This window comes from Malurus melanocephalus, unplaced genomic scaffold, assembly GCF_030028575.1.
Source record: "Malurus melanocephalus ecotype Western Australia unplaced genomic scaffold, MMel_1.1 scaffold_0, whole genome shotgun sequence".
NCBI lineage: Eukaryota > Metazoa > Chordata > Aves > Passeriformes > Maluridae > Malurus > Malurus melanocephalus.
Window position 1 is genome coordinate 5673758 of NW_026623232.1, and position 17707 is coordinate 5691464.

The window sequence follows — 17707 nt, forward strand, 5'->3', positions numbered from 1 at the left end:
AGTATTCCASACAAAGTCGTAGTTAGGTTATTAGTTCTAGTACCTGAGGCAAATGCCATTTTATGAATTAATTCTTGATAATTTAGAACTAAACTAGATGCAGGATTCTACTCTTTTTCARGCGATGCAGCATTGATAGTTTTTAACAGGAAGCAGTTACATTCTGTCCTAGAGCTGGTCATGTATCTGAAATGCAGTTTTTGTGATACATATAAAGCCTTTTRGTCTTGGAGAAGCTAGTAAAATGTAGTAGGGTGGGTTTTGTTTTGTGCCTGCTGCAATTGTAACCATGATTTTTTTTTCTTTGTWTTTGTTCCAGTGAAACCAGCAGTGTATGCAGCAGCAGTGATACTGGCCTGTTTACCAATGATGAAGGTCGCCAAGGTAACAAGTGTCCTGTGATTTTCCTTATGTGCTGCTGGGGAGTTTTGCTTACTTTCTTTACAAATGCAAAGAAAGATCTATGTTTGAAGAGAGACAGAGAGGGAAGTGCATGAGATAAAGCAGTGGCAGGGAGAGGCTGGAAGTTAAGAAATGAGATGAGGGCTACAAATGTATGATTTTCATAACACTGCACTTTTCCTGCTGAAATAGTTTGTATATCTGATCCATAATACTTGCAACCTAAGAAGCTATTGTGGGACAGCACAGACATCATACAAGAGGAGTTTGAGAGCTCTTTGTAAYGCAAGAGCACAGCTTATGATTTGTTTCTATAGGTTTTTCAAGGGTTGTCTACATACCATTAGKGCCTGAATCTGTTAGTTGTTTTCTCTACAGGCAGGAAGAGAAAATGGGGGAAAAAATTGCTTACTACTCACAAGTCACCTAATAGACTGTGCTAAGAAGATGATGGTAATATATGATAGGTTTTATTTCTTTAAATATGTGTTCTTCCCTTGCTCTTGTGTGCATTAGTGGAATCTGGTATTTTCACTGTCTGTTTTAGAAATGGTTTCTTAGGAGTTTTGAGTGTGAAGTGCATTCTGGTTTTATTTATCAGTGACAGCACAGTGTCCAGTTGATGTGGGATATGGCAGAAGTAAGTGTTAAATRGGTTGTAGTAGTCACACAGGCATTGAGGACTATTATATTAGGAGCATGTGGAATGTGACCCTAAAGACCTGCAATTCTGTGCTCTGTTACTCTGATTCTGTCACATTTCACAAGCTAAGATTTGGATGAGATCTTTTCTGGGAATACAAGAGTGCTAAAGGAAATGTTAGCCCAATAGGAAATGCTGCTTCCAGTAATGCACTTGTTATTGGCCCAGGTACCTGTGTGAGGCAACACAATGACAACAAACACACGTACRTGTTTCCTGATGATAATTTAGGCTGTAGGACTAATCATGTGATTTTYGGTGAGTGTAATACTTTCCTTAAGAGTAGGGGTGTCAAATACCAACATTGACCTTTGCTGGAAAATACCTGTTTCCAGACTCTGTTTTTTCAAAGACAACACAAAGGTAGAATCTTTTGCCCTTGTTTTAGTGATGAATGGTCAGGGGGAACTGAAATTAGTGAGCACTTGTGTATCAGATGATGAAGCAGAGGGGTGACTGAAATGTTTTACTTCATCATCCAAAACAAGATTGATGGAGTGTATATATGGGTAGTGTATATATATACTTGTCTATATGCTTGTCCTATATACCTGCCCTGAATTTATACCCTGTTTTAGACACTGATTTTTGGCTACTACTAGAAATAGGATGCTCAATATACAGGACTTAGATAAACTAATAAAATCCAGTTACAGCCTTCCCTGTCTAGATACTAGAAGAAGTTTGACATCCTCATYATCAAGTCTGTCTCTCTTCAAACAGTTTATACTATGACAGCTTTCTGGCCAAGATGTTTTAGCTTACAGTTATATTAGAAGGGTTAAAAATATTGTTGCACTTTCAGGCTAAATTAAAAAAATCTCCTTTTCTTTTTTTTTTTGCCTTAACAATTTCTAGTCATAAAGTAAATTAAAAAAAAACAGCTGCTCTCCATGTCAGTGAGATAGGGAGAGCATAAAAAGTCTTTTTGTGACAGGTCATAATCTTAGAAATAGTTTTCCAGCACAATTGTAATCTGAATAATGGGAAATTTAAGTGGCAGTATTCTTAAATAAATGTAGGTTTTTTTCCTCCCTCTTTTGGGGTTGCATCATGTAATATTTCTGCTGTTGCTAGTTAAGTAAATTGTCTTTGCAATTGCACACACCATCACACTTCTGTGAGCAGAGAATGATCCTAATTAATAATTTGATTGTAAGGTGGGGTTTTTTTTTGGTTTTATATTTGTTACACTCATTGGATCTCTTACTGTGAAAATTACTGCAGCATTAGCATATGATTCTGATAGTTAAATTTTGTCTTGAGAAAGTAGTGTTTTGGGGTATGACAGGGCACTATGCTCATAGACCCAAATTTCTAGGAATAGTTTTGCACAAATTATAATTTTCTAGAAGAATTATTTAACATTACTTAGTTTTAGTTTACTGTGAAGTAGAAATGAGATGTTTATATTTTAAGATAAAACTGGTAGGTCAACTTGATAGGTGAAAAAAACATTATCAGAGCTTTGGGTTAAAGTGTCCTGGCTGTTCTACCCGTTGCTGATTGGAGTTGGTTTTGTGTGTTGCTCCTTCTGTTGTGTGCAAGATTGCAGCATTCTCACTAGGATGAGTTTTTTTTACTTTCTTGTACTCCTTTTTTCTTATTTCTTCTATTTTTTTTCTTGGCAAGATGTGTGTATAGGTATAACGGACTTTGGTCAGGAATGATGTAACTCAGTGAGAAAAGAAGAGTAAATGGGGATCCTTGAGTTGAGACTTAATGGTAGGCAAATGAGGATTTTCCCTAAGGTAGAGGTGTTAKTTTTTTAAGGCTAGATGAAGTACCTCTCAATTACATGTGGCTGTTTGTGAGTTTGACTACTGAAAAGCTACATGTATCAGGTTCTTTGCCCTCCTTCTGCTTGTTTTTCATATGCTGCTCATGTGCTACTGCTCTCGAAATTTTTGGCCAGACACCACAGTGTCTGATTCAGTTTAGTTTTAGACTGCATTAACTATGGTGACCCAGCTTCATRGAGACTTTGGTCATTCCTTCTGTTGCTGCTGCTTTAGTTTTGTAGCGGGTCTGTAGTTTCTGACACATTCAAAGAAGTATTTATTGAGAACAACTCACAGCATGGTTAGTGCTTTTACTCTGACCATTTCACATAGTTATGTGTTTTCCTCTTAGCTGCTGTCTGAGGAGACCAGGGGTCTTTCTCAGCAGTGAGTACATTTCTTTTGCTTACTCTGTGAGCCTTGTCTTCCCCTCTTGTGAAGTCTCCCCTGTGACAGCCTATAACATGTGCCAAATGATTGGCCTCTACCAGTGTTGCAGTAATTACTTCAGAGAAAGAGTTCTGCATAAGACATCACACAACATTGAACTAAGGTTGATGAGATGCAGCAGCAACAGAGTGCTAAACCTGCCCTAGGCAGGTCTATAAAGAGGCTTTGTTCTATAGGGAAATTCTGTAGACTGATGAGTTGGATAGTTTAAAGCATTTAGTGAGGCCCCATAGTTACCGAGGTTCATTGAAACAGAATACAAATATAAGGCTCTTCAAGAAGGAATTCCTAATGAGACTTCAGCTGTTTCACATTCTGAAATGCCGACTTGTAGTATTTTGACGGACTGTTACAGGGCACATTGATGTTATTTGTGGCTAATTCCATCCTATTTCTTTAGGAGATGATGAGCAAAGTGATTGGTTTTATGAAGGAGAATGTGTTCCAGGATTCACTGTCCCCAACCTTCTTCCTAAGTGGGGAACTGATCACCGATCTGAAGTGGAAAGGATTGATTCAGGCCTGGACAAGCTCTCAGTTTCGACCTTCCTTTTACCCTCACGGCCAGCTCAGAGAGGTGAGGTCTATAAGGAATGCCATGTGTTTAAGAACTTTTGATGGCAAGAGTAGATTCTGCTCATAGATGCTGCATTTAAACTGGTATTGATGATCTGTTTTATTATTTTGAGATCCAGTTAAGAAAAAACTGCACTATTAGAGAGTTCAGCAAAATATTTATACCACCTGCCTGCATTCCTGAGTCTTACTTTTTTTAAAAATAAGAATTTTATTTGATTTGTGAATAAATTGGCATATATACATCTTTGAGATTGAAAAGCAAGAGACAGAGGATCTGATTTGATTACTGAACTAAGGGTTTTTCCTGATGGCTTTGTCAGGAAGAATCTTCTGTGTTCATAGCTCAGTTTTTCTGCATTTGSTTTTCAGGATTTCATGCTCGCCTGAATCGTCTTCCAGGAGCTGCTGCCCGCTGTCTCCGTAAAGGTCGGAGGAGGCTAGTTGGCAAGGTATGCCCTTTTGAAAGATGGTAGTTTTGTATTTCCGATTCTGATCAGTCCTGAAGTATTATTCTAAGATACTGTGTAAACTGTTTTCTGCAGAAAGTGGTCCTGTATATTTTTGTGTATTGTTTGATTTGTTTAACTGCTTTGACTGTCAGAAGGTGAGTGAGTGACTAACTGGATTTTAAGGGCCATTTAGAGGGGCAAAGACAGTTGATCTGCTAAAAGCAGGATGAAAGGAGGCCTGAAGAAGAATGGCAGGGAGCATAAATATCAAGAAGATTTAGACAGAATGTAGGGGAGAATGATGATGGCATGAGACTTGTGCATGCTCAGATGAGGCTACAAGGGCAGAGAGGTGGCTCAAAGGTGAAGGAAGGCTGAGTTTTACATAAGGAAAGCAGACTGATATGAATGGCAGCAAAGGAAGGTGGTTTTAGCAGTTGCATTTTTAGAGGGAAGACAGGAGAATAAAAAGGTATATGCAATGAATACATACAAAGCTACCCAAAGCCATTGATTAGTTTTGTTATATATAGATCAAACAACAAAGTATCAGTTCTATTTCCAAGAGAACAAACAATACTTTGCAGATATCTGTCGAAAAGAGAGAGATAAAACTGGTTGGGTCTAGCATCATGGAGTGTTGAGTGCTGTTTGTTGTAAAAGATGATTCTGAGAAGGAAAGTATTGTCAGGTTGGCTTTTTTTTATTGCCATGTTCTCTGTGCTTTTGAAAACATTGGCATAAGTTCTGAGCTGACTGGCTGTAGTCTACTAACAAGGTGTGATAGAGGGACCTGGAGTCTAGAGGAGTGTGACAGCTGCCTTCTGTTCATACTTGTTTGCCCCTTCTTTCTTCCACTCACCTTGCTTAATTGTAACCAGCATTCAAAATATGAATCCTCAGCTGGCAAGAAACTGACTTTAGCTAGGGTTCCTCAGGCCACCTGCAAGTGACTGGGCCTGGCGGCACACCTCTAATGATCCAAATGAGAAGGATAATATTTACTTGTTTAATTCATCTTCATCACCTTAAAGGGATCTTTGTCATTTGCAGCGGAGGTCACTGCTCCCCCTTCCCCATCTCTCGAAATTGTAATCATAAATAATGAGTTTCATTCAGAGCTCCCCGCCAGCGAGCTGCTAATTACCAAAAGTATGGCTTGTAATTTACACAGTAATAAACCGTAAATTTAAACATTRTGGCACTTTAAGTTAATAATTTTCCTGCTGTAACAAATAGACCATCTTTCACCCCTGCTGCTATGACTGCCCCCAAACTTTGAGTGTGTTTTGCCTACATACCTGACACAAACAAATCTTACCTGTGAAAGGCTTTTGCCCTCATCTTCAGCCCCTTTCTGCAAAGTATGCTTCTTTCTTGGAGGGAGTTGCTATGCAGAWATGAGCAGCTGGTGCTTCAGGCTGTGTGTACGTGTATGCCAGCATCGAGCACATACACAGGGCAGTGTCTTGCAGGAAGCAACAAGCTCCCAGAGCAAGTCCTTTCTCCTAGGACCTACCTTTTCTTTAGTTGCCAGAGGTCATGCTGCTGAATTGCTGCTTTCAGAAAGGGCAAAAGCATCATGCTTTCTCTCCTTGTTTTATTCATCAGTGTTTAGTGAATCCCCACTGTTGATGGAACTGTGTAGTATCCTGCCTTTCAACCTATTTCTGGCCTAACTGACCCCATTAATGTGGAAAGAAGCAATTCCCACCCATTTCCCCTGCTCTCATACATCTTTGTGCTGTATGGTATACATGCTTTGTACTAGTCTGGTCTCTGGTGTGTCCCCCACAAGCAAATATCATCACTAAAAATAAAAACCAAGCCTCATAAATAAAATTGAATGATTTTCGGTCATTCTAATTAGTTAAATCATCTCAGCTGAAGCTCTGAAAGGAAGGAGTGAACATGTTTAGCTGAGAGTGGGCTGGTAAGGAAAGGATGTGACCCAGGGGAGTAAGATTTGTTCTTACTGGCAGCAGCAAACTATTTTCTGCTCACTGTGTGAGAGTTTGCAACCTTTTACCTGTCTTTGTGTTTCAGGAGACCTCCATGAGCACTCTGGGCACCGAGAGGCTAGGTCATATTGTTAGTGATCCACGCCAGAAAGAGTAAGGCTCTTAACAGCTGTTGTATAGAACTTCGGGAGGGGAGGAAGAACAATAGGATCCTCTTCCCTTCTGGGGCTGAAGGACATGAAGAGCTGGGTGGAGACCTAAGTGTAACCTGTGGAATGGGAGACAGTGTTCTACTGATGGCTTCTCTGTGTTCTTACTTGCAGTTGCTGACTTCTCCTTTGTTTTATATATATATATATATATATATATGTTTATATAAGGCTGCCGTAGTGTTTGGACACTACTCAAATGCCCTTTTGTTTGCAGTCAGCTTTTTCTTTCATCCTCCCTTGTAATGTGCCATTGCATTGACTGCAGATCTTTTGGATGTTAAGACTGAGGCCCATATGTTTGTTTCTTAAAATGCTTCAGTCACACTATGGGTGCATACCCAGACTGCAGAAATGATGACAAGGCAGCTCCAAAATAACTTTTTCTTTCTTTGGTGTTCTGTCTCCTTCCCCAATTAGTGTACTTAAATTGTAGTTAGCACTGGAAATAGTCATGGCATTTATCCTTTGGCATCTCCCTAATATTGTTCTGGGGAATGGGTAGGTAAGGATGACAGCTCTTGACTGAAATGCAGTGGGTCCAGTCTTCACTAGCTGCTGATAGCTAAATTTTTTCCTTGGATCTGAAATTTGTGGTTTTTGATATGAGTCCTGATTATGTTTAATCTTTTTCCTTCTTCCTCCATCTCTGTTCTTCCCTTACCCCCAACCCTCCTTTTTTTCCCCCATCCTCATTCCTTGGCATTGCTCCTACCTATCCTTTTGATTCTGCCTCCTTCCAGTTTTTGGTTACCATCCATGGGGAAGAGAGATCGCAACCAGGTAAGGTGATTCTGCTCTTCCTTTTTTATTTTCTTGGTTTCCTTCTCTCTAGAAAGAATACAATGCTGACTTCTGATTTCCCACACACTGTGGCACATGAGGTAAGGCAGTCCTGTCCCTTCTCATTTTGTTAACTGATGTCTTCTGGGCTTTGAACACAGCCCATTTCTCAGGCATTGTATTATCTATTTAAACTGAATAGCTCGGGAACTCCTTTTATTTATCTCCTTGTTTCAGATTAGTGTAGTCCTTCCTTTCTGACAGTGAGAGGGAGGGAAAATGCCTCTTGTCAAGAGGAGCTTTGGCCTCTCAAAATTCCTTAAGCATTGGAACTTTTTTTTCCTTTTAAATGCTTTGTTTTGCCTTGTTTGGCTCAGGCTTCTACTATAGTCTCATCCACAGAGAAGGGAAAAAATGGTGTMGTTAAATAGAAGCTGTAACAGAAAAATGTAAGAGGCGATAAGCAAGAGAAATAGGTGTTCTTGTAACTGAAACTCTTGTGTATGCACTTTCATATTCTTCAGTAAGCCTTTCKTAGCTTCAGTGCTAGGAGGTTTTTTGCTTAAGAGATGAAAGCTCAGGTTCTTAATAGCAAAGAGCAAAAAAAACAATCTTTCTTTTGAGCAGTCAGGTTGTAACAGTGCTCTGGACCATGCACACTCCTTTCTGTTCCTATGTGAGTTGTTTTATAGTTGGTGAGCAGTAGGAACTGAAATTTGTTTCSCCCTTCAGGTGACTAAAAATACATGTATGGCAAGAAATAGTTTTCAAGCCTTTGCACAATTGTGTATTTTTCATTTTACCAATTGCTTTTATATTGCTAAAGATAAGAATAACTACATAACCTTCAAAATGAGCAAAAGTAAATAGCTTTTATTTTTCTTAAATGAACTTGAATCAGCCACTCCAAAAACAGAGGGTTCCTGGTGRTTCTCCTTACTGTGCACTTGCAGTGTTACTTCATTGACAGTAAACTAGCAGTCCCACTTAAGGAGGATTCATAACAGTGACTTTTTTTTCTACAATGTGAGGGTAGACAAGGAGGTTTCTGGAAGAGAAGCAGACTTTTTTCTCATGGCATGCAGCAGTAGAGCACTTATGCTCTTAGTCAACCAGCATTTTTAGTAACGCAAGTTGGAATAGGAGTGTGCTAAGACTGTCTGTTGGGAGAAGGTGGTTATGAGATTTGCTGCTTCACCCTTTGTGCTAGCCTTTTGTCTGAAATGAGAATCAGTTCTTATCTAGTCTCACCTCTTGAAGTGTCAGAAAGGTCTCCTTATACTRTATGAACAGCTAAAAAAATAGATCTCAGGAGCTGTATCTGGATCCTGTTTCTTTTAATGCTCTGCTTAAATAAAATCTTTTGACTTTCCAGTTCAATCCATTATCTCCTCTGTACTCTCTGGATGTGCTTGCTGATGCTTCCCACCGAAGATGCTCACCAGCACACTGCACTGCCAGGTAACTCCCTTCCTCTGTTCTGTTGGGGTTGTCTCACTTCCCTCTCATGGATGTATTCAGTAGTACTGTGTGAACTGAGCAATACTCATGGACCTGTAAGTTAACACACTTTTCCTTAGAAATCCCATGTTCAAACTTAGTATAAAATGTAGCAATGCAGTTTATTTAAGAGTCTCAGTAAATGAAGCCCTTACAGTATATGAAACAGTATGWTAGACAGACAGAACATACTGTTTCTTTAGAAATAACTGCAGTCTGTTCTGAAATGTGCAATGAGTTGCTGAAAGTCTCTTTTGTAGGTACAAATGGATGGGGTATCATTGCCCGCTATTGAAATTGGAACAAGATGAGAGAAGTGCTGACAAACTCATGTGGGTGACATGCTGAAGCATTTTTGTATCCTAGATGTCTAAAATAGACCCTCTGAGCAGATTAAGAACTCACCTGAGGTGACCTCTAATGGCTTGATATCTCTCTCTGTAGCAATAGCTGAAATTTAGATCTGGTCTGGCCAGATGTTAGGTATATTTGGGTCTGCATAATTCAGTTAATATACTATTCAGTCACCTTCTGCTGACTAATCCTAAATTAAATTCAARTGTTGGCCTTAGAGGTGACTCCTGTTTTTGTGCTGCAGGTGACTATCTAAAGGTAAGGTGCCCTTGAGCTCTTTTCCCTGTACAAGTAGACAAAGCCTTGCTTTGGACACAATTCTGCTTATGTGCTTGTACCAGGGAACCAATCTGAAAGAAATGTCTGGACTTTCAGCTTCATGGCTTTCTTTCCCTTGTTAATTAGCAAATAGAGCATGAAAAATGAACTAAGGTTGTATGTGTCTGAACGGAAGCTTGGCACCCACCCAGCAAAACCTCTCTTCCCACTGACTTCTGCAGGGAATTTTGCGATGTCGCACCATGACCTCATGCTGCTGTAGCCAGCATGTTAAAGCTGGAAAAGGGGAGGGAGGAAGAAATCAGCTCTTAAATGTTCAACTGGATGAGAATAAAAAGAATTCAGAAGATTGTGCATCAGCAAATTGATTCCTTTCTGTGCTTTTGCCCCACTCTGGGGATGTTTTCTGCCTGTGAAGCAAGAAGATTGATTGGTCTCTTCATTTTCAGCTAGGATAACCTTTCTTCTGCCTCCAGTGTTTTACTTGGTGCTTTATAGAAGTTTGTCTTCCAGGAATGTGAGCTGGACAAATACTGCTCGCAAATTAAAATAGGGCAAAATCTCCACTTCATGATGACCAGTGAAGGCCCTTTCCAAAGCCAAGCTCTTTGTGAGGGATTTCTAAATGTGGAGATATTGTGTTTGCTATGTTTTCCTGGGTATATAGTTTAATTAACCAGTTAATATATATGTTTGGTTCCCTACTCTAATGAACATATGACTGGTGTTCTGAAAAACATAATCACTGATAAATTGTTACTGAGTTGACAGAGAAATTGTACCATCCTAGACACACCTGTGTTTTTACATGCCTGGAGTTTGAGAAAGTAGTTCCTATTTTAGTGTGAAATGTGCTCAAGAACCTTTATAGGAGAAAGAAATATGAAAAGAATGAATGTGTTTCGTAGCCTCATGTATGTGGGAAGGATTGAACTCTTTGGTATGAGGAACTTGCTTTATGTAAAGATGCTGCTAAGGGCACAGAAGGAAATCGTTCCTTCAGAGAAATATTTTCTTGACAGTATTTGTTYTTTAGCTTTTACATGTCAAGCCTACTAGTTAGTAGTCCATTTTCTTATGGGAGGTTCAGGTGATCTCTGTAAGCTCAGATGAGCTATTGCCCCAGTTAACATGCCATGCCATACAAAATCGCCTTTCTCTGTTTAGTTTCTGCTATCACAGAGTGTGTCCAGTTAGTTACTAAGTGGAGTATAGTTACTAAGTGGAGTCTTTTCTCTGCTGTGGAAATGTTTTCTTTGTCTCAGTGGTGGATTTTGGTKCAGTTCATCTGGAAAACTGGTAACCCAGTACTTCTGTTAAGCAGAGCTGAAGGCCAGAATGCTGAGTGCAGTTGAGGGTTGAGAAAGAGCCTCCTCCTTGACACTGACAAGCCTATATGGAAGGTTCCTTGGGAAGTCTTATTTGAAAGGCTGTATAAATCGTACACTACCTTTCTTGATTTATGTCTGTGATGAGAAGAGCTTTCATTCAAAGTGTGTGCACAGCACTGGGAATTTCACACCCGTCATTAGAAGCAGTTTTGTGTGTGTGGTGACTGTTATCATTAGTGGTATAATTTTATTTTGTGAAGCAAGGAGAGTTTTCTGCTTTCTTGCAGTCCTCCCAAGGGATGGCTGGTGTATTAATTTGCTGTATTGCCTCCTGGCTGTTCCCAGACTGTTTTTCCTCTTCATCATGGAATTTTTAATGGCCCTGCTGCCTCTCGGGAGGCATGCAAGGAAGAGTACCTCAGGGATCTCTTCTTTTTTCACATGCCTATAATTACTCTCCTTTAAGAGCACAAAGCGTTTGCTAATCAAGTCTTGTCTGTTAAGGTTTCGACTTCATGATGCAGACTGCTAAAAGCAAGCAAGTAGAGACTTGGATGGGCAACTCAAGGGATCCTTCCCCTCTTTCCCCTCTGCCCATTTGCTCTATGGGAGGAGTRGTCCAGACAGAATTTTTTATTGAACTCCTTCTACCTAAGAGGATTTTGTATAGGCTGAAGTTGAATATCTTATTAGATTTTGGTTATTCAGTGTTCTCTTGGTAAGAAGCTGTAGGCTGTTGGTTATGGAATGTTATTCCCTTGAGGCAGGGTAAGAGTTTTAGAAGAGCCTAAAACCAATGTTCCCTTTAAATTGGATGGCAGGTGGAATAAGAGAGGAAGGTAGAAGATAAATTGTCCCTAATGCCATATATTATTTGCCTAGCCTTGAAAATAGGCTAATGGGTGAAAAAAAAGTAATTAAATGTTCCCAGTGGAGGTCATAGGACAAGTGGACCTCAGAGGGCAGGTAGATGTTGAAGGTGGAGATTTGAAGGATTGTGTTAGACTGTTGAACAGCATAGATAAAGAGAATTGCTATGCATGTACTCTGTTAATATTCACTGTAAATCTAGAGTGTTCTGATTTAGAAGCAGGTCTGTCATCTTGCCTGGAACATGGGATAAAGATGGAGAGATCCTCATGCATTGCCTGTTGCCCCATACTCCGAGTTTGGTGGTGCTGTTAAATTGAACAGACTTGAATGTCTCAAATTCTAGTTCCAGCTCTAGAAATATGCTCGTGAAAATAAATCTTCTGTCACTTCTATATCTGTGAATAGAGTTCCTGAGATTTCTGCTCTCTTACCCAAGCATGTGGAAATACAGAGGTTGCCTGCAATGCCGAGCCTTTTCTGAGGCAGCCAAAGTAGTGAACAGATGTCCACAATTTCATATTTTCCCAGTTGACCAGGACAGTATCCAGGTCATTCTAGGCAACTTATCCACACATCTTTATCTTCCTAGCATATGCTTTATTTTAAAAATGCTTGCTGTCAACTGCTTTAGGCATCTTTCTCCCTATTTTTTACACTCTTTTTTCATTCAGCTGGAGCATTTTCATGTCTTCTTTGCTAAAGCCTAGCTAATACTCCAGTTGGGAATATAACTGAATTCTTCTGACAGGCGTGCAATGAACAGCAGCTTTCAACCTAGTGTCACATGCAGTTGACTGAGGCCTAATGTTCCCATTTTGATGAATCCTAATTCTCTGGAGGGAAAAATAAATTCCCCTTGGCTTCAGAATTTTTTTTTTTTACTTGCTATTTCAAATCTGTGTACTCAGCAGGTCTGCCAAATAGTAGGAGTCTTTCTGGCACAGATATAGCGTGATTCACTGTGAAAATAGGGAATACAATATATGGGATCACATTGTGCTTAGAGTGGACAACAAGAGGAAAATGTGCTCACTTGCATTTGCCACACACAGACTTTAGGAATGGAATTGCCACATCATTATTGTGCTTACTTGTGAACAGACTGCTGCAGTTGAAGACCTATGAGATTCGGATGGTTTAAGAAATGAGCTGACCTATTAGTGATTTTGGAATCTGAAAATGTGCTCTAGAAGCCTTCCCATGTGGCTCTGCAGGGCATAGGAGACTGCTGTGCATCGGGAATATCTACAGTGTGATGTGATAGCAAGAACCACCTGCGTGTGCTGAAGCTTTGCATGCAGATAGGATGAGCAACTTGTATTGATTTACACATGTTATGTGCAGATTAGACTGGTGCCCAGCTGGCTCTGTAGTCAAAGAGGAGAAAGAATTCTGCTTTTACTATTAATTTTGTGAAGCCACCATCAAYAGCCTCAGGTAACACCTCAGGGCTTAGAGAAAAAGCCTTTCATTTGGCTTGTGTTTGCTCTGAATAGAGCATCACAACAGCAACAGCTGGGTTGTGTGGAGTTTTAGTAGCGGTATCTTTGTTAAAAGGCAGTCTCTATTAACATTCACTTTAACATGAGGATAATAACATCCCTTGTTTGTATAGTAGTAGACTAATGACTGCCTCTCACTTTCACTGCACAATCCACGTGCTTTGCTTCCTCTAAGGATAGGGTTAGAATAAAGAGTGTAGGCAGACAAACTGGATGAAGTGAGATTACAGCGAGAGGCATACACCCACAATTGTGCAATGTGCCTCCTGCTTCCAAGAAGGCCACAGACTGTCACAGTTTAGCTCTGTATGGACTTTTCAGAGACCTTCATTGTGAGATTGACCCTGKTTTTTTACCCTATACTTTAAAAGATTGGACTTCACACTACAATTTAGACTTCACAGACAGTGACAGTGTCAGGGCCCTGATGCTGTTCACTAAGGTTGTTTGTGGGCTGGTGTCTGCTTGTGCTCTGTATTGTCTCCCACAGATTGTCTTGCTTACCCTAATTTTCTGTGGTAGATGTAAAATAGTGGCAAGCTCCAGTGTACAGTCACCTCAAATTGTAGAAGTGAGATTGGCATTCGGTGTGTGCAATAACAGTTCATTAAAAAGCATGTAAATAAAGTCATAGAATAAATATGTGGAAAAGAAATGAAAGGAAGCGTTGCTTCAGACACATTAGAGACTACTGTGAATTTCAGCTTTCTGTGTAACAAAGCCTGTTTTTCCTCCAGCATGACYTGCATGCAGAACTGAGTACCATAAGTACTACGCTAAAAACAAAAGACAAATCCRTATTTCCTAAATAATTCCTTTCTTTTGTGATTACAAAAAATATTATCACTGTCAAAAAGACACTGTAGACATTTCATATTTTCAAAAGCCATTTTTCCTGTACGTGTGTAATTTTTCATTCAGTAACACCTGGCAGTGAGGGACTGCAGTGTGAGTTGAATATATTGTAGCAAACAAACCAGCCGCATTTTGTATCATGATATGTTTCTCTAAGTGTGTTTTCCTTTTTCTCTTCCCAGGTTAGAATTTCAGTCATCTCTAGATTTTAAACTAGGTTTTCATGTTAGTCTCTGGTCACCTGTCAGATCCACTTATGACACAGGACTGAGACTCCAGTTCTTTTCTTGTGTTCAACCTGTCATAGTCCAAAAGAAACCAGGGAATTATTTTCTCATTACTGTTTATGCAACACTGAAGAAAGCATGGATGCCTAGCAGAAGAGATTGAAAGCTAGTAAGGACAGTGTAAGTCCTATTCTAGTTTATCAATTTAAGCCCAATTCTTTAATCTCACAAAGTTCTGATCTCAGAATTCTTCACAGAGGAGGCTGTAACAATGCATAATTATACCTTTTCTGTCAGCCTTTCCTGTTCTAGTCTACTCCAGGGTAATTTTTGCTGTTCAGAAGAGTTGTTAAAAGTTAGTTTTGGAAGAATTCATCACTGCAACTTGTCAATGATATTTTCACATTTTACAATTAAGCTTTCTCGCTGCTACATTGGGTGCTGTGCATATCTATGATTGACTTTCCTGGTGGTGATGGTGTTTGTAGGAGTCTGCTGTTAAACTGGATTCACTAATTCTATTATCTCACTGATACAGAGCTGTATACAAGCTAGTAATTAGAAATTTGCATTGAAAAGTGTGATATCTATGAAGAATGTGCATATTTCATAARTTATACCTCAGACATCCTTTTTGTCCATGCCTTAATGAGGGCTGTCATGCCTGCATGCAGTCTTCCCTCTTCTYTCCTCTAAGGTACCTACCACCTGGAGGTTGCCTGCATGCAGATTTATGGTGCCTGTAAAGTGCATCAGCCACTTAAAAAGACACTTTTACCACTGGGTCAGTCAGAGCCAGTGAGTAATCAATAGGTTCCTGATTTACTAACTGAAGTGTGGGTGATCAATAAAGGATAAAACTGAATGAAAAACATTACAGAGACAATTTATGACCTCTGAGCCTTTGTGTCTTAGAGGCAGGGCTACTGGATACAGCATCCTTGCTAGTAGCCTTCAGCTGAAGTATGATTTGCCTTTACTTTCAGTACAAGATGGGATTTTGAGATTCTTCTCTTTTCATTTTTCTTCTTTTTTACCCTCTATGTAATTGTCAGGTAAGGGTAGATGTTTGAGTATGTAACTGAGAGCCAGGAGCTCTTACTCGAAATATAGCTGTAACATTTGTGAACTGGGAAGAATTTCATAAAGTCACTTGGAAATGATAGTSCATACTTCTTTCCTTGTCCATGGTGATTCTCCACCAAGAGTCAGCTGGCTAATATTGGTGTAAGTTCATTAAATTAAAAAGGGAACATTTTAAAATTACTTTTGTTATTGTTATTATTCTGTAAAATTAGTTGGATTATTATGTATAATTATGTAGTCATGTAGTTAGTAATCTGTGTCACTGATGCAAAATAGAAACCTGATTCTTTTCCTCAGGCTATGTGTGTTTAGATGTTTCAGAATACATGGTTACAGCTATGTTAAAACACTATGTAGCCACTATTACAGTCGTGTACAAAAGCAGTTTAAAGCATATACAAATTTAGTTAACGGTGAGTTAACACGAGATTTGAATGTGCATTCTATAGGTGTGCCAGTATTTTTGAAAACATTTCACCCTCCCGGATGGTTTCTCTAACCACCTCCCTGGGCAGACCATTCCAATGCTTGACAACCCTTTCCTTGGAGAAAGTCCTCCTGAGATGCAACCTGAACTTCCCCTGGCACAGCTTGAGGCTGTGTCCTCTCATTCTTTTGCCAGTTGACTGGGAGAAGACACTGACCCCCACTTGGCTACAGCCTCCTTTCACTGTTGTAGAGAGCATTAAGGTGTTCCCTGAGCTTTCTTTCTCCCAAGCTAAAAAACCCCAGCTCCCTCAGCTGCTCTGCAGAGGACTTGTGCTCCACACCCTTCACCAGCTCCACTGCCCTTTTCTGGACACACTCTTGCACCTCAATTTTCTTCTTGTAGTGAAGGGCCCAAAACTGGACATAAGGACTCGAGATGAGGCCTCACCAAGTACAGGGGTGTGAGCTCTTTGCTGCTYCCATTGGCCACAATATTCTTGATCCAAGCCAGGATGCCAGTGGCCTTCTTGGCCACCTGGGCACATGCTGGTTTGTGTTGAGCTGCTGTCAGTTGGGACCCCTGGACCCTTTTCCTCTGGGCCACTTTCCAACCACTCTTCACCCAGCCTGTAGTCATGCATGGGGTTGTTGTGGCCAAAGTGAAGGAGCTGGACCTTGATCTTGGTGAGTTTATTGAGAGTACACTCAATGCCCTCAGGAGACTTCTTTTGTCTGGTTGTATTAATATGTGTTCTCAGATTTGAAATACAGGCTGGCTGTGAAACTTAGCACAATTTAAGAATTTTTGAAACTCTTCTTTARTGTCAGATTTACAAGACAGAGCTTGTAGAGTTCTTGTAGAGCTTTTGAATTTTACTTGAGAAGGTGAAAGAGTAGGTATTTCCTTTATTTTGTGGTTGCACTTTTTTACAGGTAAGTAGGTAGACACARCAGCATTCAGACTGGACTAATGTAGGTATCTTTTTGTGGTCCCTAACTGTTCTGTATAGATGTAATAGCACACTTTGGTTTTGCATAAATACAGCATCTAAAAATTACACATATTGTAAATATGCTGGTTTGGGTTTGTTTTTTTTAATAGATTTTTGTCATGGAAATAAAAACCCATGAACTTTTCCTTTTGTTATATGTAAAAGGTTTTAGTACATGGTAAAAATGTTTGTTAAACTTCCAGGTTTAAGAAAAAAAACAAACCAAAAAGCCAAACTTTGAAGACACAGAAGTTTTTCATCACTTAATCATCAAAATTTATATTGATGATTCCAAATTTTCCACCATGGTAGCACCTCACCGTCTAACTGATTTTATTTGCACTGTAGTTCTGCATTTTGCACATCAGATCTGATAATAAGAGTGACCAAGGAAATTGCCAAATCAAGTGTGTTATATTGGACAAAGAAGGGATTTGAACCCAATGTCATTGCTAAATTATGTGTTTGTATTCATTAGGGATGGTATTTGAGAAAGTTCTCTGGTCTTCTGCAAAGACTGTTATTTCTGAATTAAACTTCTCTGCTTTTGTCAGGTATTTAACTTGGAGGAGTTCTTAGCTCATGTCAGTTCCAACAATACAGGTTTCTTCTTAAYTGGCAAATGATTACTTCTTAACTGGGAAATGATTAAACTGAAATGGCCATCAGTAGGCTTCAGACTTAACAGCTGATACTAAAAGAACAGATTATGACTTTCAGCCAGTTTAGAGGTATGACAAGACTGCCATAAGCCAGATTCATCTGTTTGCACAGCACTTTGATAAGCAAATAATGATTTAGAAAACACTTTAAATGGTTTTGCATTCCCATTTGTGAACTTACTACTGGAGTGGAAGCAATGTGCATGGACATCTGGCAGTATAGGTACATWCTAAGATGACTCTGCCATACCAAATAGATTGCAAAATAATTTCTGACTAAGGAGCAAACATCACACAGTA

General features: G+C 39.6%; 1 protein-coding gene across 12 annotated transcripts in view; it reads left to right on the forward strand.

The window, feature by feature from the left end:
• The window catches only part of LOC130579379 (G patch domain-containing protein 2-like), a 127622-nt gene that overhangs the window by 91449 nt on the left and 18466 nt on the right, over positions 1–17707 (forward strand). For 9 of the 12 annotated variants that reach the window (XM_057376478.1, XM_057376148.1, XM_057376306.1 and 6 more), the window contains 6 exons: positions 320–384; positions 3737–3913; positions 4285–4364; positions 6411–6478; positions 7370–7418; positions 8693–8778. In XM_057376478.1, the coding sequence (XP_057232461.1) occupies positions 320–384; positions 3737–3913; positions 4285–4364; positions 6411–6478; positions 7370–7418; positions 8693–8778 (525 nt within the window). Of the gene's footprint in view, positions 1–319; positions 385–3736; positions 3914–4284; positions 4365–6410; positions 6479–7277; positions 7318–7369; positions 7419–8692; positions 8779–17707 lie in introns of all 12 variants that reach the window. The other 3 variants (XM_057376630.1, XM_057376555.1, XM_057376226.1) reach the window with 2 other exon arrangements.